Genomic DNA, 24,609 nt, shown 5'->3' on the forward strand with positions numbered 1-24,609 from the left:
CTAGCTTCTAGCGTTTGACAAAACGTTCCGTTTAAAACAAAAAGTATCGTTTGACACTACAAGCTTCTAGCGTTTAGTTTAATCAAAACGCTCCAAATCTAAAAGCTACTTCATGTAGCGTTTAACAAAACGCTACAAGCTACAAGCTACCCGCTACCAGCTAGTTTTGCCGAACACGCCTTTAGAGTCACTAAGCTTGGAAGGGAAGGGAAAAAGTGAACAGAAAGAAAAAAGGGAATGAAGTCGACGCAGAGAGAAATATCACTGAAGGTGAAGATGATCTTTGGTGATGTAACAAACCGATTAATAAAGCTCATGAGTGTGGGCATCACACCTCACACATGATGTTGAGTTAGACGAAGAAACACGATATGAACCCCACCTCCTCCACGTGTGGTGTTCCATGACCTTTTCACATATGACCATATAACTTTCTCTTTTGTTTCTTATTCTTTCACATTGACCATGCCGGTGAACACCGACCCTCCTTCACGTGATGTTGATGTAGTGACATACGTGGATGAGACGTGACATGATGATCATATCCGCCACCTTAATAATAAATAAAATTCATATGCAAAATCATTTTTCCAACAATAACAAAAAAAAAAAAAAAAAAAAATGTCGTGTACGCACATGAAAGCTGGTAAAGCCTTTAACACCGACTAATAATAGAAAGTTATCAAATCTATTTTTTTTTTCTGTTAAAAATTAAATTCAATCTTGATTTTTACAAAATTTTGTAAAATATAAAAAGTTATATGAAATGATTACTTTTTTTTTCATTCACTTTTTCTTTTCCCTCCAAACTTGAGGACGCATTTTTAGCGAAGGCTAAGCTTTAACTTAAGGCACGGAGTTGCGGCCAAAACCTAACAACCCTAAACCCCTTCTTTTACATCTTTCTGCGCCTCTCCCTCTCAAGATTTCAATTCGGTCGCCCCCTCTCCTTCATCTCATCTGCTCTTCATACCCTAATTCGATCTATTTCTGCGCCGCAGTTTCATCTCCTTCACTCCATCATCTCGTCGTCTATCAGGTAATGAAAACCTTTTTTTTCCCGATAGAAATACTAACAAAAATCATGTTATTGTTTGAATGTTCCTATTACAAGTCATCTGCTACGTGCTAATTGTTCACGCGTGCTTTACAAACAAGAATATTGCTAAAAACAATGCATCGAATGCTTATGAACTTCGCACATAACCCATGGAGCGTGTTAGTTGTTACGATGTGTAATTGGAAAGTTTTACTTTAAGGTCTTAGAAGGTGCTGAAAGAACCCTTGGAAAATAAGTAAAGTAAATCTTCTACTGGTTTCTTTGTTGTAAATTGCATGTACTTTTTATCAATAACTTACTTGAGATTTTGATTGCTTTGGGCGTTAACTGAAGTCGACGACTAGACTTTTGGTTATTTGGGTTTTGTGAACAGGGAAGTTTAGTTTTCATTTGCCCTTCTGGGAAAATCCCATTCTAAGAGTCTGATGTACTATTTACAAGATTTTTGTAAGTTCCTTAAGGATGCTTTACTGATGAACCATCTTTGAAGTTTTGATCATGTTATCCTCCATTTACAAACATATATCAAAGAAATTCTAGCATTATGAACAATGGAATACTTGAATTTTACTATTTGTTTTGCTCATGTCATAGTCCATTTAAAGAGAAATACTATTTGTTAAACATATCTATCTAAACTTATATCTTTAGACTCACATGGTTTTTGTCTTTTTTGTATTCTAATGTAGCTCGGAGCTGTGGATGCTTGATTTGCTGTAATCATGACAGCCCAAACAAGCATTCTCTACATCACCTACTCAAATGAGCTTCTAAATGGAGAATCAATCTTTGTTTCCTCAAATTGCTATCCAGTCAAGGCTTCACGTTTTGAACCTGCTGGCCATTCATTTCATGATGCTGCACTTAAGCTCCGTGGCTGTTTCATGGAAGAAAACACAGATGATAATGATGATAACCAGAATTCACCCAAAGACAAAGAACATGATTACATGCAATCATCAGATTCATACAGCAGCAAAGGCAAAAAGAAATCTGGTGATGGACCCAACAAGCAAGATCATTATGCATTATTGGGTTTAGGTCACTTAAGGTATCTAGCAACCGAAGATCAAATCAGAAAAAGCTACAGGGAAACTGCTTTAAAGCATCACCCCGATAAACAAGCTGCACTTCTTCTTGTTGAAGAAACCGAATCTGCTAAACAAGCAAAAAAAGATGAAATCGAGAATCGTTTCAAAGCAATTCAAGAAGCATATGAAGTGTTAATCGATCCAGTAAAGAGAAGAATATATGACTCAACAGATGAGTTTGATGATGAAATTCCTTCCGATTGTGCCCCTCAAGATTTCTTCAAGGTGTTTGGACCTGCTTTTTTGAGGAACGGAAGGTGGTCTGTTGTGCAGCCGATCCCTTTCTTGGGAGACGAAAATACCCCTCTTAAAGACGTTGATTTGTTCTATGATTTTTGGTATGGATTCAAAAGCTGGAGGGAATTCCCACATGCGGATGAACACGATCTTGATCAAGCGGAATCACGTGATGAGAAAAGATGGATGGAAAGGCAGAATGCAAAGCTTTCAGAAAAGGCTAGAAAAGAAGAATACGTGAGAATACGCGCTCTTGTTGACAACGCGTATAAACGAGACCCAAGAGTTTTAAAAAGAAAAGAATTGATGAAAGCCGAAAAACAAAAGAAAAAAGAAGCCAAATTTATGGCGAAGAAGCTACAAGAAGAGGAAGCGATTAGAATCGCAGAAGAGGAAAAACGTAAGAAAGAAGAAGCCGAAAAAGAAGCTGCTGAAGCCGCATCACAGCAAAAGAAAATCAAAGAAAAAGAAAAGAAATTGTTGCGTAAAGAAAGAACTCGTCTTCGAACCCTTTCCAACAATGTGGTGAGTCAGCGTTTGCTTAATATTACCAACGATGACGTGGAAAATCTCTGCATGTCGCTCGATATTTTGAAATTAAAAGACTTATGCGACAATCTGGAGACAAAAGAAGGGAGTTCACAAGCTGAACTTTTACAAGAGGCGATCAGTAACACTGATGTTTCTGATAAAGATTATATCCCAAAGAATGTCCCGAATGGGTCTGTGAAGGTGAATGGAAATGCTCCCAAAAATAATAGTCCCAAACCTTGGGGGAAGGAAGAGATTGAGCTGTTGAGGAAAGGGATTGCAAAGTATCCGAAAGGAACTTCTAGAAGGTGGGAGGTGATATCTGAATACATTGGGACTAATCGAAGTGTAGATGAGATTCTGAAAGCAACTAAAACAGTTCTTCTTCAAAAACCCGATGCCACAAAAGCGTTTGATTCTTTTCTTGAAAAGAGGAAACCGGGACCTGTGATTTCTTCTCCTTTGTCAACTAAGGAGGAAAGTGAGGGGGTGTCTTTGACAAATGGTAGTGAAAAGGCTGATGAAGTTGTTGAAAACGGTGTTGCTAATGGGGAGGAAGATGTGTGGTCGAGTGTTCAAGTGACAGCATTGATTCAAGCTGTGAAGACATTCCCGAAAGAAGGAAGTCAAAGGTGGGAGCGGATTGCGGCTGCTGTTCCGGGAAAGACGGTTAATGATTGCAAAAAGCAGTTTACTTTGCTTAAGGAGAAATTCAGGAACAAGAAAAAGTAGTAATGTTTTTCATGGTCTTCTATCGATTTTGACAGGTATGGGAAAACATATTTAATAGCCAGAGGTATAATTAATGATTTTTTTTACTACTATCAAGTTGTCTTCATGTGGCTCCTATGTGTATGCTAGGTGAAGCAGAAGAATTTATATTTTCTTTTCTTTTTTATCATATTTTTATTGCAAGGTTGGACGGATATATTTGAAGTATGTGACCATTTTTGTTGCTAATGTTGAATGCATCAGTAGAAATTGTTTTGGGTTTACTGTTTCTGCTTTTTATTCTTTCAATTGCATGTTTATGTTTTGTTTGTTAGTTATTTGGGAATCGCGTTTTAAAAAACATGAGCTTATATGAAAAATGGCCTTTCATATCTTGTTATTTAAATGTATTTGTTTCTCAATTACTGGCTTGCATTTTCTCTGTATGCAAGAGGTCATTGATGAAAGCAATCTCCTGCTCCCAGCTAGAAATTGCTTACATCCTACACAATCATCGGACTCCATTATTATGATACTTGGGTATTGTTGTTTGCTTGTTTATTTTTATTGATATTTTATTATTTTTTTTTATGAAAGTTGTTATCTGTGATCATGAGAGTTATTTTTCTTTCTAATAGAAATATCACTATTACAAGTTTTAAAAAAGTTTTTCTTATATACCTAACTTTTTTTTTTGAATTGGTTAAAAACTAGTTGTTTGACCTTAATGAGAGTTTAAATCACTTATTCAAAAGTCAAAACTAATTGCATAAATCTTAACATTTCAACAATTATGTTACTTTGTAGGGGTGTTTGGTATTTTTATTACTTAAGCAGCTTATTAGCTTAGATGCTGTTTGTTTTGGAAGTGGTTAAATGTCTTTTGTCTTTTTCCAAGTTTGCGGAAGAAGACGTGCACTTGCAAAACGTTTACCCGCCAGAAGGGAAAAGTGCTCAAAAAGTACTTTTGTAGAAAAACAAACGAGGCCTTACTAAGATTCCGTATCACCAATAAACACCTTTGAGGCGCTATACCTTCAATACACATATTTGTTTATATTAGATGTGTTCATAACTTATCTGTTTAACTATATATTGAAACAAATTTACCTTTTCTTTAATCATTGTTTTAATATCGATCGTCTTCTTTTTTGCATCCCACACATCAATTTACCATTTTGCTGGTCCAGGTCATTTTATATTGGATAAACATAATTTGCCTAACATTTAAGGGGTGTTTGGTATTGTTTTTTAATTTATTAACTTACATGCCAATAAGTCAAAAGAAAATTGTTTGGCAAACTCAAAAACATTTTTCATAATAGTTTTTTCATTAGGTTCAAAAAACAGATTTTTAAAAACATATAAAACTTGGTTTATTGAAAGTGTTTTTAAGTTTTTAACCATCAAAACTTTAAAAAAAAAAGATTTTTAAACCAATTGATTCTTGACTTTTTGGGTATAAAAACTAATCCAAACATTTTAACTTTTTTTTTTACCATAACCAATAAACATTTTTATCTAAAAGCATTTTTAGAGTTCAAAAGCAATGTCAATCACCCTCTTGAAAACAGCTTAAATCAGCTTTTGCAGTTTGTTTCCGTACAGCATTATAAGGTAAATCAGACACTTTCTTCCTAACTCCATTTATACAAAAAGGTATGTTTTAAATAGCAACTTATAAGGTAATAAGTATTTATATACGCTAAAAACATCTTATAAAACAACGTGTTATACACCTCCATTCATCTTTCTTCAATTATGTGTCATGTCAATGTGACGTTACATCCTCAATTTTTTATTAAAAATTTCAAACTATGTTGTTATTCCAACTTTCATCTCTCAAAAGAAAAATGCATATGTCTAATTATAATAAACATTTATACAAAAAGGCATAAGTTGTTTTAAATAAGCAAAGAACATCCTTCCTGTTCTACAAAAATACCAAAAACAATCTTCATGAATTTAATATTTTATCAATTTTCTTTTTACCATAGTCATCTTATGCAATAAATGAATGAAAGAAAAACATATATAGAGTCAAGCTAACCCGTTACGCCACTCTTGACTAGACGACCCGTTTTGAATCATTCATTAAAAAAATTTCCATTCTAGTCATTTTGATATGTTAAGTCAAATCCAAACCATCAAAAAAATGCCCACAAGCTCTTGGACTTAAGTAAAAACTTCAATTATCAATTAGGAAAGGAGATTCCAAGTTAGAGAAATGCAAAATACCAAAAATACCCTCTCACTTTCCGAGCAAAAGAATTACTCTGTACATACACGAAGGTTAGAAAGCCCAACCCAATAAAATTGATGGCTGTTTTTCAATGGACCTTATTTTGCACCATACTTCTCAAACAGATTACCAAAAGTCAAAGGTACAACCGATCAAAGCATAACGAAACACCTTCCACACTGCATCCATCTTCAGCAACAACCAGCAACCGACTTATAGGACTCGCCGGAAGCCGACCGGAGATGACAACCGGAATCCTCGCCGGATTTATGCTCGTTCGGTTTCTGAACATAAAACACCAAGTAAATTTGTGATGATCGGACAATTTCGTCCTCGACTTCCGTGATCCATGCATCATCACACTTGTACCATTGCTCATTCAACCGAAGATAAGTCACATAATGACCCGATTCAAGCATACCCGAATGAGTAATCACAGCAAAAACTTCAAAATTTGTTGAAATGTCCGATTCGTCCCCCTCAAACGCAAAAATCCGGTTCCCAAATCTTTTCCTGACAATCGACGACGACACATACGGCGTCATGTCTAAAGAAAACGGGAACTGTAAATGTCTGTCGATCTTTCGTGACGCTTTTCTTGCAAGAGAGTGTTCGAATCGTTTCACATGTAAACATAAGACTAACGGGAGTCTTCTGATTGACATTTGTTTAACAGATTCGTGTCTTTCTTGACAATTTTGGCAGAATAGTTTTTGGTCGGAGCCCAACTTTTCCGGCCGGGTGAAAAGGTCCAGGCAACTAGTCAAAGTTGAAATTCCGGTGTCTGTTGACTTTTGTGCTTTGTTACTTGCGATATGAAGAGTATGATCGATATTTGTGTTTAAATCAAGAGATATGTCTACACATGGATCGTAGGTAGTGGAAGTGAAACCGCAGGTTGTGCAGGTGACGTCGGATCTCAGTAACCCAGAAAACGCTCTATGAACTACACAATGGCAATCTCCGGCGGGATTATCTGTAATAATTTGACAGAAAGTTGATCCTCCTTAAACCCAAAAATCGAGAGAGAAACTAGTCATTTTTCTATGGTTTTTGCCATCATGAGAATCTTTACCCATATAATCAATCGAATCAAAATTACCTTTGCTTGTGTTTCTTGTTTTCCCTTCTTTCTCATGGATCCGATCGAGCACTGACATGAAGAATTCATGAGCATCTTGTTGCTCGTAACAAGCAAGATTTTCTGAAAGCCGCCACCAACTGCAAGAGCCAGAAGATCGATTGTATAAGTATCCAAAAATTGAAGAAAGGATATGTGATTAAGATTTAAGAATATGGAAAAATTGAATAAAATGGGAAAGATCAAGACCTGTATAGGAATTGAGCAGGACTGTAGGGTGCCCGGTCACCGGAAAACACTGCGGAGAAGATGACCTCGATGTCACAGGATAAACAAAACCGGTCGTTAGAGGCTTTCCGGCAAGAATCCTTGTTATGTCTACCACTAAGGAAGTAATTTCTAAAAGGAGGAGCATGAAGCAATGCTTGCAACACAGAGTTCATGAAACACGTGTTGCCCAAATTGTTCAAGCCTCTCAACCCCACCGGAAAACAAGATTTCGATATCCTTCTATCGTGATCCCATTCACCGCCGCCGCTAACAGTAACCCTTTTCAGATTCTTGAAATCGGAATTCAATCCGGCCTCAGAACTCAATCGTTTCCTCTTAATATTAGATCTAATACCTTCAAGATTCCCATTTCCTAATCCTACAATCTGCTCACACATAACGGCTCTATCGAAATCGGGATCGTATACCTGATCATCGCAAGCGATACAATACAGCTCAGATCTTTGGATATCGACAGCAATCTCATGCCCAATCTGATTTTGCGTATGCAAAAGGGCGTGATTTGATTCTGGGGACAAAGAACAAGACATTGATGAGCAGATCAAACAGATATATAATCTACCTTCATACCCACAACAAAAACTACATCTGGGTATCTCTGATTTCGATTTTTCCATCAGGGTTTTTCTATAAGGGCTTGCTTTGACCCACTTTTGGATCATATTGAAACCTTTCAGGCCATACCTGAGCTTGTAATCAGAAAGATGCTTGCAGGGATTTAGGGTTGTCGACATAATTGATGAAAAACGAAAAAAAATAAAAAAATAAAAGCTGATCAATCACAGATAAACAATTTCCAAGAAAGTAAAATAAATTTGGATTTTGTTGAGAGTGTTAATGAATCAAGAAATTAAATTAAAGATATCGCTGGGTACGTTACTACTGGAGAAGAGGGGAAACGAAGGGAAGGGAAGGAGGCGCTTTTTAGCAGGGAGTGGAGACGAAGAAGACCGACTGAATGCTGTTTGTTCTACTTTCTTCTCGTTAACTACGCGCATTAAGATGGGCCGTTAGATTATGATCATATGGGTGGGCCTACTTTTGATGTGATCCTGACCGTCGATGTGAAATTATTTATGCGATTGGTTTGTGTGGACCAGATCAAGAAGTTGCGTGGGTGTTTCATATTGGTAGTGATCCCACTCAATACTCGCAATTTTTCGTTAAAGCAACCACTCGAATCAACGATTTTAACATAAGTCAATTAGATCGGGTGATGTTATGTTAGAACATAGTGTGATAACCATAGAACTTGTATATCCATATATATTATCATGATATATGTTTGTGTATCACTAAATTTTTGTGTGATAAGTGATTACCTATTTGAAAATGAGTTGATACGATGTATAACAGTTTGTCACCAAAAAAAAAGTTAAGAATAAGCTTCCATATGAAAGTTGGCAACTTCATGTTTAGGTTGAATACGATAAATCTTTGGTAAATTGGATTACGATTCCAAACATTCAAAAGGTTTCTAAGAGAATCCAAAAGCATTTATAAATTTAACATTTATACATATAAATTGTATCACAAGTGGCGTTTAAGAGGTAGTTTTAGACAGTTTTGAATAGTTACTAACATTAATTAGTGTAACACCTACAAAAATGAGCTTGGACTTTTTGACCATTTCTCGACTTAATACCTATTCTATAATTCTATTATTATTAATGACGTTAATATTGATAACATGGTATTAAAGTTGTGAAGTGTATAATCAAGGATAATGGAGGTGAGATGTAGATAAATCTTAAATACGTCGCATATTATTTATATTTTATTAATTTATAAAAGATTGTTGAAGCGTGATAACAATTATATTTTTGCTTCAAGGTCAATGCCCCGAAGAGTAAATATCTAGAAGATATTCAATTTATTTTTTAATTATTAAATAGAAAATTATTGGAGACAATGCAAAAGGTCAAACAAATAAATATAAAATAAATAAATGACTTTTTTTGTTGCTTTGATCGATCAAGAGTAATGCAAGAGGCCAAATTGCCAAATTGGTGATTTTTTGCAATCAAGAAATGTGACGTTGATACTTGGTATTGCATCTAGCATCAGAGTGCTTTAGAGGTAAACAATCTTCTTCTTAGACCCCTTATAATAAAAATCCTACAATCTTAATCAATGATGTGGTTTGGGCGTTATTTTGATGTTTGCATTGATTTAGAGTTTAGATGTTGTCATTTTGACATCTTTGGCAAAGACTTTGGTCACGCTATTTAGTGCCTAAAATGACATAATAACCTAAAAAATTTAATGAATTGTCGATTAGCATTTTATTTTTCATACAACTTCGTCATTTATTTTTTACGATCTATTAATTTCACATAGTTTAATGGAACATTTTTTAAAATATATGCCATAATTTTTATTAATCATTTTCCTATTTAATACTTCAACAAGTATTGAAATTCAAATCTACTGTATGTCAACTTGAAATTTCATTATGTTTGGATTTAACCAATTATATATCAACTACGCATCCCATCTTATTCATCCAATTCATGCATTAGGCTTAATCTTGAAACCCTTTCGACCCGCCACTTATTTTCTGTTAAATATTCTCCTCTTATATTCATAACACTACACTTTCCTACTAAATTGTGTTGATTAGTCTTGTTATATTAATTTAGTTGCGAAATGCAAAATAAAAAAAGACCGATGATAAAAAAATTTAACAAACCACATGATTTACTCTAAATAAAATACAATAGATCCAATTTTTAAGTTTGCATCTAAATATGACTATTGAGATTTTTTAAAAAGTATAAAGAAAACCTTCGAAAAACTGAAAAAAGATATTGAAACGGTGTATGATTAGCGATTTCCTGACCTAACAAAATTGGTTTAGGAAGAGACTCGGGCCTAACCAAATCAGTTATAAAGTTTTAGCCCAATTCCCTCTATTATTGAAGCTTTTTTCTGGGCCTCAGACCCGCTTGTTGCACCTATGAGTACGGATGGAAATTCCACCCGACCCGGTGGGGAACCCGGTTGATCCGCCCTAATCGGGGACGGGTATTCCCCGCCAAAACGGGTACCAAGTACGGGGTCGGGATCCCCATTATGCTAAAACTGGGGATGGGGCCGGGGCCATGTATAACAATCCCCAATCCGCCCCGCCCCCACTTTGATAATTTTATATATATATATATATATATATATATATATATATATATATATATATATATATATATATATATATATATATATATATATATATATCGATCATTTATTAAATTTGAATTAAGTCCACTAAAATGAATTGATCTATCTTAGACCGTTAGAAATAGAGTTCATATACCAAATTATGTTCCCAATTCCAAGAGTTCATCAATCGTCATTTTGTTTGTCGATGTGTATACCAAATCGACACTTTTTATTTTGATGCTTGTTAAATTTGGTTTTGATCACTTATTAAATTTGGATTTTTGTTTAAGTTGAGTTTATTATGTTGATAGATTGATGATGAGTTGGGGAAACGCCCAAATTACAAAGGGGAAGGGATTTGATTCCCCGCATCCTTCCGGAATGGGGATGCGGATGGGGACGAGGTTAGACACTTGGGATGGGGACAGGGATGGTCAATCCCGCCCCAAACCTGCCCCATTTACATCCCTACCTATGAGTCTATGACCAATCTCATGGAATACCACACGACCATTATTAATTATAAATTAAAAAAAAAAGTAAATTATCTAACTATTGTTAATTTTAGGGGTGTTCGTTTGGATGGATCGGTTCGATCCGATCCAATTAAGTAAATCCAAATGAATTTCGGTTTTCAAAATATGGATCCAAATAGTCCAAACTAAATTAAAATATGATCCGATCCGATCCAATTACAATTCGGTTGGATCGGTTTTTATAATTCGGTTTTCAAAAACCATAACATTTTAAAAGGACATAGAATTATAATATGATCTAATTTTACAGAAGAAACAAAAACAAATTATTTACTTGTTATTTAAAATATATAAACAACCACTAAGAAGACATATTATATTTTATTATTTAATATATAAAAAACTTTTGACAACAAGTACATATTAATGTCTTTTATAGATAAAACCTTTTGAACTTGTTTAAAAAAATTATAAAATTAATAAATAATTATAGATATATTGAAAACAAAAACATAACAAATTGTTATTCGGTTTTTTTGGACTATTCGGTTCTTATTTTATAAAACAAAACCAATCCAAAATAATAATTCGGTTTTGTTGAAAACCAATCAAAAAATCCGAATATCCGAACCAAATAGTCAAATCCAAATTGTCCAATTAGACAATTTTGTTTTATCCAAATAGTGAATAGCCCTAAAGTTAATTTCACATTCCAATTTTAAAAAAGAGAGCCCTAAAGTTAATTTCACATTCCAATTTTAAAAAAGAGAGGACAAAATGTGATATGGTTGGACTAGAAATATGTGCTGTGTTCATCAGTAATACTGCCCAAGCCCACCTTGTTCTTTGTGTTGAATCTTGGTATTCATCGTTGTGTTGAATCTTGGTATTCATCGTTTTGCTTACATTTTCTTTTCCATATTTTTACCTTTAATGTATCAACCATCAAATATAAGTCATGTTGTAAGAGGCCTTTTTCTGATTTAATATATTTAATAGGTTGTATTTATACATTAGACAACCATAAATAAATGCCAGTTTCTTTTTTACTTTAATTTGAACATAATAATTTAATGTTTAAGAAAAAAAAATCCAAGCTTAATTAGTTAACCCACTATCCATTTACCTATTTGTTTTTCTTTCTTCCTCGCAACTTCTATCAAATATTATATATATATATATATATATATATATATATATATATATATATATATATATATATATATATATATATATATATATATAAAGGTAAACTGGTCATACAATGTCATTTGACTCAAACTGTTTATTCGGTTTAGAAGAAAAGCAAACCTTATGAACTTAACAAAACTAGAGGAAAAAGATGTAGGCCCTTAACAACAATGACTAGAAAGTCCACAGACACTTGATTCTTTGCTAGTTTGATATATCATCACATTTGATATTTTGTTTGATACAAATTCCCTTTTGGAACAACAAAATATAATCTAAATTGATCATTATTTCGATCAAACAGTGTCAGAAAAGGGTTTAGAAAGAGGATTATAATAGAATGATAATCAAGGTAGACCACAACATAATTAACCCACATGTTATTCCCCCTGATTTACAAAGCTTGGATGTCTTAATTGCATACAAAACTGAGAAGAAATGCATTTGATTCAGGCATGTATTTTTGTTCTAGATTCTATTAGAAATACTGGTGTGCACTCCAAAATAATGAAAGATCTCAAACTTCAGTTTCATAAACTCAAATCGTTGAGCTTACACAACAAAGAACACTGAGGGGGTGAAAAGTAATGGATTACATCTAGGAAACCGTTTCAAGTTGGTCACAAAAACTAACAAACATTGATCAAAATAGAAAACACTGCTGCAACTTCAACAAGCCATTTAAGGTACATATAACATATATATGGGTGACTTGTTAGATCATTTGACCTGGTCAACGATATCCGATATCACAGCATCCATGTCCAATGCCTTCATAGGTCCAAATGGTCGCTTCATATCCTGAATATAACAAGGTATACAACAGAAAAAAATTCAGAAGAGAAGAACATTTGAAGGGCAAAAAAATGACAATATTATATTATAAAAATCTCAACAGATTGAGAGTTTGTAAAGAGATTACCAGAAGACTGATGAACTGCTTGCCACCTTCTTCGCGTATTTCAAAGCATCCTCTTCTAGGCTGCAACAGACAGAATTCAAGTAATACAAAACAACGCTAGAAAGTAAATCATAAAGTAATAATCTAGTACAAAATTAGCCTTTAATAGAATCAGTGTGTGTGTGAGTGTGTGTGTGTGTGTGTGTGTTAATAGAAATACCTTTTCTGGGTTGACGAGCACATTAATGCCAGATACAGCAGTCTCCAAACCAAGCTTCACCTTCGCAGCCCTTATTTTGAATTGAGTGCACTGTTTGCTGGTATACAAAAGAACATGTAAGAAAACCCAGCGTACAACTGTACACCTCCCAAACAAACAGGAAAAAAAAACCCTAATCTAGCAATTCCCATTTAAAAAGTAGATTCATTTTCTTGTAATTTGAAATCTAAAGTCCTGATTTTCTCGGTCCTTTGAATTTCATGTGCTACTTGCCTTTTGCTTCATTTTTCTGACTATTGATAAAAATTGCATTCTGTGTTCTCAAATAGCGAAAATGGTTCCTACATTACTTCTTTTGTATCATCAACCCTGATTCTGGACAATAATAAGTAACTAAAAGGGGGAAATCGAAGAGAAGAAAGATAAACTTACCAGTGCTCAATCACGATCGTCTTTGAACCATTTACGCCGTTAGACGGTAGATCTGCTGCTGCTTCTTCTGTTGTTTTAGGTTTTGGTTGTGGCTTCTCTTTGGAACTGGGCTTAGACTTTGTATCAGGCTTCTCTTTGGAGCTGAGCTTAGCCTTCTTGGTCTTCGGCGCCGCCTCAATCACCACCTTCGCAACCCCTTGGCTCGCTTGGCGGGTCGAGCTTCGAGTCGCTCTTGTTGACTTGAGATTCTCGGAAGCGGCGTCTTCTTTCCCGTCATTTTTACGCTTCGTCGGCGCCATTGATGATGACAGATGGCTGAAGGGTGGAACCCTACCTTGGGTTTCGGCAATACGCTAGTGGGAACTCGGGAGCAGAGGTTCTACGGTGGTTACGGAGGAGTAGCTCTTTTTCGATTTCCCGCGCACTCTTTGTTTGTTTTATTGGCATCTTGCCCCTCTTCTGTCCCTTGAATCTCTGTTTCTTGGGCCTTGGGATAGCTCTATTTTAGGGCTTCTATTTCTTGTATTATTTTTTTGTGCAACTGATTTATGTAGGGTGCATGGGTCGGTTTTGGACCCAAACCCAACCCAACCCATAAATGGTTGGTTTCTGGTTTTCAGAACCCAATAAAATCGGTTTTTTATCGGTTTGGTTTTTTGGGTTCTGAGGGCAGTTTGTCGGTTTCTTAAGTTCAACCCATATACTGACGGGTTTTGGGTTCAAACCCATTTTCCAAAAATAAAGCAAGAAGTTAAATACTTCAAAAAGCACCAAATTGAAGTTAATTACTTTAAGAAACATGAGTCTTATAACCAAATAGTCTATTATAAGTTACAACCAAAGCCTCAAATAGTTTATTACAACAAAAACACAATCAAGTATGGTCGGTTTCTTGGGTTTGATGGATCGGTTTCTTGGGGCGGTTTGTCGGTTTTAAGTATGGGTCGGTTTCTTGGGTTGGATGGGTCGGTTTCTAGGTAAAAACCAAAACCAAACCCGACTTTTTGGTTTCTAGAAAATTCAAACCCTAACCAACGGTTTTGCTTCGGTTTTGGTTTATTGGTTTGGGTTTGCTCACCCCTAGATTTATGGGTTGTTCCCTTTAAAATGATAAAATCATGTTCACTATACATTAGACATGGAAATTTCATCCGATTCGATAGAACCCGGTTGACCCTTTACAATTAAGAACGGGTATTCCCTACATCCGTCAGGGATAGGGATAAGGTTAGGCGCTTAGGGATGGGGACATGGATGGTCAACCCAGTCACATATGACAACCATGTACCATGTGACCTCTTATAGTCATCAAATCTTGGTAAAAACACAAAATGATTGTCATGTTCAAACTTTTGAATCTGATGTACTTAATATTGAAGTCTGATATTGAGGTCTATTAGATTCGAATATGACCCGACTTATGATAACGAAAACACGTCTGATCCTTCTTGCAGTCGCGAACGACATGCCCTTTCTCTCCACAGTTGTAGCATTTGAACTTGTGTCAAGCAAATCCTTGGGTTCCACCACACTTCTCACAGATATTAAAGTCCCCCTGATTACCAGTACCCGGGTTAGTAGCCTAAAACTCTTCGTCTATTGTTGAATGAGCCATCTTTCTCTTTCCGATTCTCATGCCCACATCAAGATCTTCCCCATTAGTCGCCTTAACAGTCCCTCTTATAGTATACAAGGTTGTAGTTCGCTCCTCGAATTTGTCAATTAGCCTGTCAGTGATCCGACCCACAATACCAGGCAACTCTTCCTGCAATATTTGTGAAACCTCAGTGGCAATCCAACCATGCAACCATAAGGCCGCACTTATGAATAACGAGAGCTGAAACTATAAAAAAATAAAAAAATAGTTTATTTTAAAATTATATCAATATGGATGTCTATCTATAGAGAATAAAAAATTATGAATTTTGATATATTTAAAATAAATTTTTCGATAAAAATAGCTCCTTAAAAAGTATATTTAAAAAAAAACTATGTTTTTGTATATATTAAAGTAAGGTTTATCATAGTTAAAGAAAACATGTTTAGTTGGAAAACGCATATGTATTTATTTCCCCTTTCCGTCGATACAATTACGGATGTCAACGGGCCAAATGGGACGGGAAGTGCATCACCCACCCCCGCCCCCTCCCCCGAAATGTTCAGCCTTCCTATCCCTGCCCCTGCCCCCGAATCCCCTTTATTACCCCTGCTCCCGATTGATTTTAGGTTGCATTTTTTTTGCTAAAAGAAGTCGTTATTTACGCTAAAATAAGCTATTTTTTAGATAAAAATAATTATTTATAGTAAAATTTTACATGTTAAAAATAAAAAAAGTTATGGCATCTTAAAAACATCTACTATAATAAATGAAAGTTTTTTTTTGCTACATGTCACTCTCATTCAATCTGTTAAATGTCATTTTGTGGTTATTTTAAATTAATTTCTTTTTCACATGTCATTTCATGAGTTTTTCTATTTTAATAAATTTCACATAATACTTTAATGTAATAACTACAATAAATGTAGTAATAAATAAATATCAATTTCATTAATGGACTTAGCTTCTTATTTCAAAATTCTCAAATTAAGGCTCGTTAGTTTATTTAGTTTATTCATTTAAATTTAAAAGACAAAAAATATCAATTTTAATAATTTCCTTATTTTCTATAAATCTAAAGTTCTTAAATACTTAGACATTTATATATATTTTTTTAATTAACCCACGTACTACATGAGTCTTACACCTAATTATACTAACAATTTAAAAACATGTTTTTTTTTTTATGAATTTTGGAAGTTCAAAATCATGTTTTAATTAACCTATGGTTTGTAAAAAATTGTGGATAGAGTCAAAAAAGTTTTCGACATGTACCACTGGTCCAAAATCATAAACTTTTTATAGATTTAGTCCCTTTCAAACTTGATTTTATGTGTATTTGGTCCAAAACCCACTTGAAATTACTAATATGCCCTTAAAATATATTTTTTTTATTTATTTTTCTATTTTTATTTTTCTATTTCTCGACGGGCATTCCTATCTGTTCATCTTCTCCGATTTCTAGAAAGGCACACACCTAAGCAACTAGAACCTCCAAGATGAAGAAAATGGAAATGAAGAAAGGTAATTGCAAGATCGACTTTGGACAGACGAAACATGAGGAAGAATACGATAATGAGTGGTAGGCTAATACCAAACAGCTCCAAGTTTTCCCTTATTTTGTCTCTCGTTCTCCCTAATCACACTGATGTTTGTATGATTAGGATGAATCGATTGAACAAGATGAGCACCGGTTGTTTGTTCATAGTTATCGTCTAAAACAAGAGGTTTGATTTTTGATTTGTGATTTTCGATTGGTGGGTTTTTTATATTCAATTTTGCTTATAGATTTTCGTTAGTATGTGCTTGTTCAGGTTTTGAGTGAAGAAACAACAAAATCAACTTCTTTGACTGAATTTGCCCTCAAGTTGTTCGACCAAATGCTTCTGCGAGAAGATGAAACATGTATACAAAAATTGATTATAGACAAAACTGCAAAAAATAGTCCCTGTGGTTTGCATTTTTTCAGGAAACAAGTCCAAACAGTGACTTTTTTTTGATTCGTGGTCCTTTTTAAGTGGTTTGTATGTGAAAATGGTCCCTCCGAAAATTGAAATGACTATAATACCCTTGGGGTATTTATTTTTCATTTTTCTTTCATTATTCTTAAAATTTAATATTTATTTCTTTATTTTAGCAATTAAAAAAATAAAAAGGGCCCACCTCTCTCTCTCTCTCTCTCTCTCTCTCTCTCTCTCTCTCTCTCTCTCTCTCTCTCTCTCTCTCTCTCTCTCTCTCTCTCTCTGATCTTGGGATGAACGTATGAAGATCTGGGTTCATATTCAACATACATATACATCTCTTTGTAATATCCCAATAACACACAATCAAAAGTCAATAAATCAAAGAATGCAAAATCAGAAGTAGAATCATGTAAACCTGAAGTAGAAAATAAGAAAAAAAAAATTTAAGATCATACGAACCTGATTTGGTACACATACATACAATGATAAACACAATGCAGAAAATCAAAATGTAAACTAAACCTACAAATCAAATTGTAGAGTATCAAATCAATATATAGAGTAAACCCAAAAGTCAGTAACAAGCTTTCTTTGTTTAAATCCAAAACAATCTAAAAAACTTTCAGAAACTTAGAACACACCCTCAACGAGTTTTCTTCAAAAACTATAAATCAGTACCGAAAACCATGAACATGTTTCTTCAATCTCTAGTGTGCGATGGTGACTAACAATCGGAGCTCGAAGATGGAGACATGACGTATGAGCGTGGGAAATCGAAAGGTTTCTTGAGGTTTTTAAGATCGGCGGTGGAGGTGAGGGTTTTCAGATCAGTTGTAAATGTGAAGTTTTTCAGATCAACAACAAAGGTTTTGGGTTTTCCGATAGATGCCGACGGTGAAGTTTTGGGTTTTGGGTAGGTGACGACGCCGGTGAATGAGAGATGCTTCAGATCTGACAATGGAGAGGGATGTTCTTGAGCGATAGAAAAATATAGATGGAGATGGAGGTGGCAGATGGTGGTGGTGATGGATGGTTGTCAAAATCGGTGGTTATGGGGTATATGTTTTGAAGATCAAACCCAGAAGTTGTTCCTGAGAAGACGATTAATGCTCTTCAGTTATTGAGTGTTTATCAAAACATAACCCGAGAGAGAGAGAGAGAGAGAGAGAGAGAGAGAGAGAGAGAGAGGTGGGCCCTTTTTATTTTTTTAATTGCTAAAATAAATAAATAAATATTAAATTTTAAGAATAATGAAAGAAAAATGAAAAATAAATACCCCAAGGGTATTATAGTCATTTCAATTTTCGGAGGGACCATTTTCACATACAAACCACTCCAAAAGGACCACGAATCAAAAAAAGTCACTGTTTGGACTTGTTTCCTAAAAAAATGCAAACCACAGGGACTATTTTTGCAGTTTTGTCTTGATTATAACTTATTTCACTAAATCTCCATTTTGAGGTTCTGGTGGTGCTACGACCAAATCATCGGTGGTGTTACAATCAAATCTGGATTTCTATTGGGGCTATAAATGAATTTGGATTTCCAATGGTGCTACAACCAAATCGTTGTCAATGTTGGAACCTCCGGTAAAGATATAATTTGCTTCTGATGAACGATGATGGTGGTGGTTTTCTTCTTTGTGGTGGATTTCATCTTTGGAAGTAGCGAGATTTTGTCCCCGGCTTCGACGAGAACCGGTGGATTACATCTCCGACGAGAAGGTGGCAGCTCGACGTTGCTAAAAACGAAAGAATGATGAACGAGTGATTGAGAAGAGTTAAGGAGAAAGGCGTGGGAGGGTTTTTGAATTTTTAATTAAAAATAATAATAAAATTGATTTTAAAAAATGAAAAAGCAAATGAAAAGGGTAAAAGAGTCATTTTAATTTGTTCAGGACTAAATCCACAGAAATTTTGTGATTTTGGACCAGTGGTGCAAGTTGGAAACTTTTTGGATCCTACCCACATTTTTTGCAAACCACGGGGACTAGTTTTGCAATTTTGTCTTTATTATATTCATATAATTAATATATGTAAATATATGTGTAATTTATTAACGGGGTCCCTATGGGGGTTTCAGGACGAAATGGTGACATGTGTAACATTTAATGAAATCTAATGATATTTTAGGATACTAGTATGAAATATGTAATCATTTAAATGGGTAGGAGAATTGGTATGAACAAAATGTAGAAAGATATTTAATTTCTCAGAAAGAAAACATGCGAGACATTAAATAAAAAAACTATTATTTTATTTAACTCATAGTTAATTTAGAGGAAACGACTATGTTATGTCAATATCGAGTAAATTTCGTTAATTTTTGAACTCGACAGGATAGTCATTTTTTTTCTTTACACTACACCTAACATAAGTTCCAATTTTAGTTTTGTTCCAATTTTTTTCTGTATCATATATTTTTGCCGTGTGATGGATTGATACCTTGCCTTCGGATATAACTTGAAGAACGTCTTAAAGTTATTTGATGTGATTGTTTTTAAAATATTCTTAAGTGTGTGTGTGTGTGTATATATATATATATATATATATATATATATATATATATATATATATATATATATATATATATATATATATATATTCTAAACCGAATTATAAATTAGTTGGTTTAAATTCATATTTAAATTTAGTTTGAACTATTTGTAACCATATTTTGAAATTGGAAATTGTTGAATTGGTAATAGGGATGGACTTTTGAACCGGTCCGAAATCGAACCGGTTTGGAACCGGAACCAATTTTGCTAGATTTTATGAGCAAGAACCGGGCTGTAGGTGCCTGTTTTCTGGTTATTTTTATAGAATGCAAACTGTTTTGTGATTTGCGACAAGAATAGCAATGTGCTTTCTACGTTTGTCGGGTTATAAGAAATGCGATGAAGGACAACGTTTAAAAATGAATATTTGAGTAGTTATCTTAATTCATATAATAATTTGTTTAAAATTTGAGATAATGGAGTAAATTTATAGTCACTTCAAAAAAACAGTTTCTTTGAACATTTTTTCTCCAAATAACATGCAGTGATAACAGATGGTCATAATCATCGAAAAACTTTTTGTTTCTTAACTGATTTGTTTCATCACTTTATCCAATCACTTATCTCATTCTTTTAAACTTTCATGTCCACGAGTAAGATTTAAAAGACCTTAACATACAAAGATGTTCACAAAACTATATTCTAAAATTCATATTCAAGAAATAGCAACACACTTTCCATTTATTTGTTTGATATGGCATCCTACTCTCATTTCTTTCAATTACAACATTTTTCTTTTGATTTTTTTTCTTATTTAGGCGGAAAAAAAAGCATTATACAAGAATGTAACACATGAATTTCATAAGCTTCCAATTGGTCATGAAGAATGTATCTAATGTACATAAATAGGTTCATGATGAATAGTAACTGAATATGTAATGGATATTAAGGTTGATGAACTAAGCACTTAATGACTATTAAGGGTTGATGAATGAAGGCTACAATAACTCAGAATTCAAAAAGACTGAAAACTGAACGATTATCGCCACAGAGAAATAGATTCAAATACACATTATATAGAGATTTAGGTTTGAATGATAACACCCCCAAAATGCCCCACCAACACCATTTTTACAAAATTGCCCCTCCTATTGCTTTTTAGTTTTTAGCAGTTATGTCGGCTGCTATAATCTCTTGGATCATACGGAGCCTTTCTTTTCGATCTTGTTGGAGCAAAAAAATCTGAGCTGTTTTCTTGCTTTTGAATAGATTATCTTCCAATTTTACAACATGATTGAACCTTAATTCGTAAAATGAAACCAACTCATGAATAGCTTTAACCAAATCTTTCTGCCAATTCATTGTCCCTGAAGTGGAATCAAGATCCACACTTTTACTGTTACTGTTACTCTCAGATATTGAACATGGGATCGATGAGGTTTTTATATGCTTCATCTGAAAATGGAAAAAAAAAATCACCAACCCCTTAAATTTATTTCTAAATCAAGTGAACCTTAGTGATGATTTACCATTGACATGGGCATCACCAAAAAACCCTTAGTTAAGGTCCTGGATGATGATGTAAACAAAGAACCAAAATATGATCGCAAGTACTTACTTTAGATGAAGAAGATAAGAATTCTTCAAGATCTCTGGACAGAATCTATCAAATCAGTTCCCCATATCATTAGAGAGAGAGAGAGGAGGGTTTTTTCAATAAAAGACCTTACATTTTCACCTTTAATAATCAGGTGTTAATAGGATAGGAATACCTTTTCTGGGTTGACGAGTACATTAATGCCAGATACAGCAGTCTCTAAACCAAGCTTTACCTTCGCAGCCCATTTTTTTAATTGAGTGCACTGTTTGCTGGAGTACAAAAGACTATGTTAAGAAACCCTATTGCACACCTCTCAGCCAAACAGGAAAAAGAACCCTAATCTAACCATTCCCATTTTAAAAGTTGATTCATTTCTTGTGATTTGAAATCCATAGTCTTGGGTTTCTCAGTCCTTCGCCGTTATCTCGTTTTACTTCATTTTTCCGACTATTAAGAAAAATTGCATTCTGTGTTTTCAAATAGCGAAAATGGTTGCTACATTACTTCTTTTGTATAATCAAACCTGATTCTGGACAATAATAAATAAGTAAAAGGGGTAAATCGAAGAGAAGAAAGATAAATTTACCAGCGCTCAATCACGATCGTCTTTGAACCATTTACGCCGTTAGACGGTGGATCTTCTGCTGCTGCTGCTTCATCTGTTGTTTTAGGTTTTGGTTGTCGCTTATCTTTGGAACCGGGCTTAGCCTTTGTATCAGGCTTCTCCTTGGAGCTGAGCTTAGCCTTCTTGATCTTCGGCGCCGCCTCAAGCACCACCTTCGCAGCCCCATGACTCGCTTGGCGCGTCGACCTTCGAGTCGCTCTTGTTAACTTGAGATTCTTGGAAGCGATGTCTGCTTTCCCGTCATTTTTACGCTTCGTCGGCGCCATTGATGATGACAGAGGTTAGAGGGTTTACCTATGGTTCTGCAATACGCTAGTGGGGGAGCGAGAGGGTCTATAGTGGAAGAGTATGAGAGAAGTATCTATTTTCTAAATTCCCGCGCACTCTTTTTTTATTTTAAAAAAGAATTACAAATTTATCCATTTTGTTAGCCGAGAGGGGTCACTTAGCCGCACCTTTTTGTCTTTTTATGTCAACGTTACATCCGATACCTTTTTAGGGTCCTGTTAGAGTTGTGTTACAATACGTTAGAGTACTAAGAGTTGTGTTACAATGTCTTTTGAGTCCGTAAACGAACTGAACGTTCAATGAATTGTTCGGCGGGAAGTTTGTTTATGTTCGTTTATTTAATAAATAAACGAACATGAACAATGGTCTCGTTCGTTCAATTATGTTCATGAACGTTCGTTTATATTGTTCGTTTACGTTTGTTTATGTCCGTTCATATAAACTCCTTTTATCTTCATATATATTTAATTGTGTTTGAATTCATTACTATATTATATGTTAATTTATGTTTATATAGGTTTGTTTATCTTTGTTTGTTTATGTTCGTTTATCATGTTCACGAACATAAATGAACGAACATGAACAATTTAATTTGTTAAACGAACGAACATGAACAAGAAAACTCGTTCGTGGATGGAAGACTTCTCTCATTTTATCTTTGTTTGTTTATTTTTTTATGGGTCACATTACCTTTTTCCTCACTTTTCTTTCTCTCACCTAAAACCCAAAGAATGGGTGGAAGACTTCTCTCATTTTTTTTAAATAAAATTAATTGATTTTTATGATTTATAATTTTTAAATTAAAAATAACCAAAATCTTTAATTAAAAAGAAAATGCATTTCATTAATTAAAATAAAAATTACAATAAACCTAAAATTAAAAAAAATAGAAATTAAAAAAAAAAAAAAGCACTAACAAAAGATCAAACAAACCAATAACGACCTACATAAAATATTTTTTCATAATTTTTTCCCTCTTCTTCATCACGAGCTCGAGAGCCGGTCCCGAGAGATGATCGATGTTTTCCATCAAAAACTTCATATCCTCCATTTCTTGTCTCATTGCCCGCTCTTTCTTCCTTGCTTCTTATTTTTCTTTGTCGAACGTCAAACGTTTGGAGAAATTAAGATTATATCGATCAAACGACGTTGTTATTTTCTGTATTTCGTCAACGTCCAAGCTGAAATTCGATGCACCCGAAGAAGTCCTTTCCCCTTCCTCTTTGCTTTGTCCCTACTCATCGGGTGGACAATTTCTTCTAGCTCGAGTTCGTCGTCTTGATTTAAATCTTTACCGACCCGAGCATCGGAGGAAGTTGTGTAACCACTAGAACCCGTTTTCGTTCGCTTTGATTGTTGGACTCCAAAAATAAAATATTGTTTGTATTTTTTTCACCTAGGACATCGAACCAATAATTTCCAACAATCATGCCATTTGAATGGTTTTCCGACTTCCTCAAGGTAAAATTGCAAAGCTTCTTGAAGTATTTTTTCGTCTGATTGGCCGTTTTTTCGTTGGGTTTTTAGGTTGTTGTACAACCCGTTTATTTTTTAAACCCCATTGCTATTTCTCGAAACTTCGAATTCAGTTGGTGTTTCATACGGTAGTCGTCACATTTTCCTATCTCCTCCCGAAACCGTACTCTAAAATTCGAACCTAAAAATGCTCTCCCGATTGTGCATTTCCTTGAATCGAATCCTCAGAAATGTCAGCCCAAGCTTTGACCAAAACTAGCTCTTCTTGTGGAAGTCATGTTGTCGGCTTTTGTCTTCCCGGTTGTGCGACACCCTCGCGCGCTTGTTTTTTCCCTTTACGTCTTTGTGGGGGTGGTGTGGGTTGAGTTTTGGGAACCTTCTCTTATTCTTCCGAGTCATCCGACTCATTGACAGGTTAGCGTTGTTGTTGGGTTTGGGTTTGAGTTTGAGTTTGGGTTTGGGGTTGAGATTGATTTGGCGATTGTTGATCCGGAAACTCAACAAAGTTTGAAAACATTTGCGGTGTATCATTTGGAACTTTGATCAGGTAATATTGTCCAACATTTTGGTATTGAAATTGTAGTGGGGACTGAATGGGAGCATCGAGTTGGGGGCGATAAACTCCTTGTGGTGATGAATCGATGGCAAAAATCTTTCGAGTAGGGATGTTTAAACTCGAACCATGAGTTTTTTTTCCTTCGATCGAAAGTTGGGGTTTGATTGTCGGGATTCTTTTTTTTTTTTTTTGAGAAGAAAATAGAGAGAATAAAGGGTTTGTTTGAATGTTGATTGAAGGTAAATAGTTAGGCATTTATAAGTGTTGAAAAAGGTAAAAAACCAAAAAACAAAAACAAAAGTTTGGGTTTAAATGCATATATACGTTGGTAAAAAAGATATTTTATTACCGTTAATCAACGACTATTTCACAAAAGAAAAACA

The 24,609-nt window shown here is 34.6% G+C and overlaps 4 protein-coding genes and 1 long non-coding RNA gene across 8 annotated transcripts; 2 read left to right on the top strand and 3 right to left on the bottom strand.

Moving 5' to 3' along the window:
* Window positions 1-819: 819 nt before the first annotated feature.
* On the top strand, window positions 820-3,914 carry LOC111917290 (uncharacterized). Its single transcript, XM_023912982.2, has 2 exons — window positions 820-1,039; window positions 1,750-3,914. Exon 2 carries the CDS (start codon window positions 1,783-1,785, stop codon window positions 3,649-3,651), a length of 1,869 nt encoding a protein of 622 aa, XP_023768750.1. The 5' UTR covers window positions 820-1,039; window positions 1,750-1,782; the 3' UTR covers window positions 3,652-3,914.
* A 1,885-nt stretch (window positions 3,915-5,799) lies between these two features.
* LOC111917289 (ubiquitin C-terminal hydrolase 22) lies at window positions 5,800-8,217 on the bottom strand. 2 transcript variants are annotated; one of them, XM_023912979.3, is made up of 3 exons: window positions 7,203-8,217; window positions 6,975-7,093; window positions 5,800-6,878 (listed from the first exon to the last, which is right to left on the bottom strand). In XM_023912979.3, exons 1-3 carry the CDS (start codon window positions 7,976-7,978, stop codon window positions 6,064-6,066), a joined length of 1,710 nt encoding a protein of 569 aa, XP_023768747.1. In that variant the 5' UTR covers window positions 7,979-8,217; the 3' UTR covers window positions 5,800-6,063. The 2 variants fall into 2 exon arrangements, with proteins under 2 accessions (XP_023768747.1, XP_023768749.1); XM_023912981.3 differs by having other exon boundaries at window positions 5,800-6,848; window positions 7,203-8,216.
* Window positions 8,218-12,575: 4,358 nt separating this feature from the next.
* LOC111917288 (uncharacterized) lies at window positions 12,576-14,056 on the bottom strand. Its single transcript, XM_023912978.3, has 4 exons — window positions 13,624-14,056; window positions 13,192-13,288; window positions 12,993-13,052; window positions 12,576-12,871 (listed from the first exon to the last, which is right to left on the bottom strand). The coding sequence occupies exons 1-4, from the start codon at window positions 13,920-13,922 to the stop codon at window positions 12,791-12,793; spliced, it is 537 nt and encodes a 178-aa protein (XP_023768746.1). The 5' UTR covers window positions 13,923-14,056; the 3' UTR covers window positions 12,576-12,790.
* Window positions 14,057-16,638: 2,582 nt separating this feature from the next.
* Window positions 16,639-17,309, top strand: LOC111917143 (uncharacterized). The gene is made up of 3 exons (XR_002858796.3): window positions 16,639-16,802; window positions 16,885-16,947; window positions 17,035-17,309. It is a non-coding gene; the product is annotated as an uncharacterized LOC111917143 (long non-coding RNA).
* A 3,323-nt stretch (window positions 17,310-20,632) lies between these two features.
* LOC111917287 (uncharacterized) lies at window positions 20,633-22,663 on the bottom strand. 3 transcript variants are annotated; one of them, XR_008231190.1, is made up of 4 exons: window positions 21,868-22,663; window positions 21,454-21,748; window positions 21,300-21,344; window positions 20,633-21,136 (listed from the first exon to the last, which is right to left on the bottom strand). XR_008231190.1 is itself a non-coding variant. In XM_023912977.3 (4 exons), the coding sequence occupies exons 1-4, from the start codon at window positions 22,170-22,172 to the stop codon at window positions 20,840-20,842; spliced, it is 744 nt and encodes a 247-aa protein (XP_023768745.1). In that variant the 5' UTR covers window positions 22,173-22,271; the 3' UTR covers window positions 20,633-20,839. The 3 variants fall into 3 exon arrangements, 2 of the variants coding, with proteins under 2 accessions (XP_023768745.1, XP_042755964.1); XM_023912977.3 differs by having other exon boundaries at window positions 21,454-21,550; window positions 21,868-22,271; XM_042900030.2 differs by lacking the exon at window positions 21,300-21,344 and having other exon boundaries at window positions 21,454-21,550; window positions 21,868-22,274.
* Window positions 22,664-24,609: the final 1,946 nt, after the last annotated feature.

This window comes from Lactuca sativa, chromosome 3 (assembly GCF_002870075.4).
Source record: "Lactuca sativa cultivar Salinas chromosome 3, Lsat_Salinas_v11, whole genome shotgun sequence".
In the NCBI taxonomy this organism is placed as follows: domain Eukaryota; kingdom Viridiplantae; phylum Streptophyta; class Magnoliopsida; order Asterales; family Asteraceae; genus Lactuca; species Lactuca sativa.

Coding starts and splice junctions, on each gene's coding strand:
- LOC111917290 (XM_023912982.2), top strand. CDS start 1,783: ATGACAGCCCAAACAAGCATTCTCTACATCACCTACTCAAATGAGCTT.
- LOC111917289 (XM_023912979.3), bottom strand. CDS start 7,978: ATGTCGACAACCCTAAATCCCTGCAAGCATCTTTCTGATTACAAGCTC. Junction 7,094..7,202: donor CCTGCTCAATTCCTATACAG/GTCTTGATCTTT, acceptor TGGCTCTTGCAG/TTGGTGGCGGCTTTCAGAAA. Junction 6,879..6,974: donor AACAAGAAACACAAGCAAAG/GTAATTTTGATT, acceptor TTTGGGTTTAAG/GAGGATCAACTTTCTGTCAA.
- LOC111917288 (XM_023912978.3), bottom strand. CDS start 13,922: ATGGCGCCGACGAAGCGTAAAAATGACGGGAAAGAAGACGCCGCTTCC. Junction 13,053..13,191: donor TGCTCGTCAACCCAGAAAAG/GTATTTCTATTA, acceptor TGTCTGTTGCAG/CCTAGAAGAGGATGCTTTGA. Junction 12,872..12,992: donor AGCAGTTCATCAGTCTTCTG/GTAATCTCTTTA, acceptor TGTTATATTCAG/GATATGAAGCGACCATTTGG.
- LOC111917287 (XM_023912977.3), bottom strand. CDS start 22,172: ATGGCGCCGACGAAGCGTAAAAATGACGGGAAAGCAGACATCGCTTCC. Junction 21,345..21,453: donor TACTCGTCAACCCAGAAAAG/GTATTCCTATCC, acceptor CTGATTTGATAG/ATTCTGTCCAGAGATCTTGA. Junction 21,137..21,299: donor TCTTATCTTCTTCATCTAAA/GTAAGTACTTGC, acceptor TTCCATTTTCAG/ATGAAGCATATAAAAACCTC.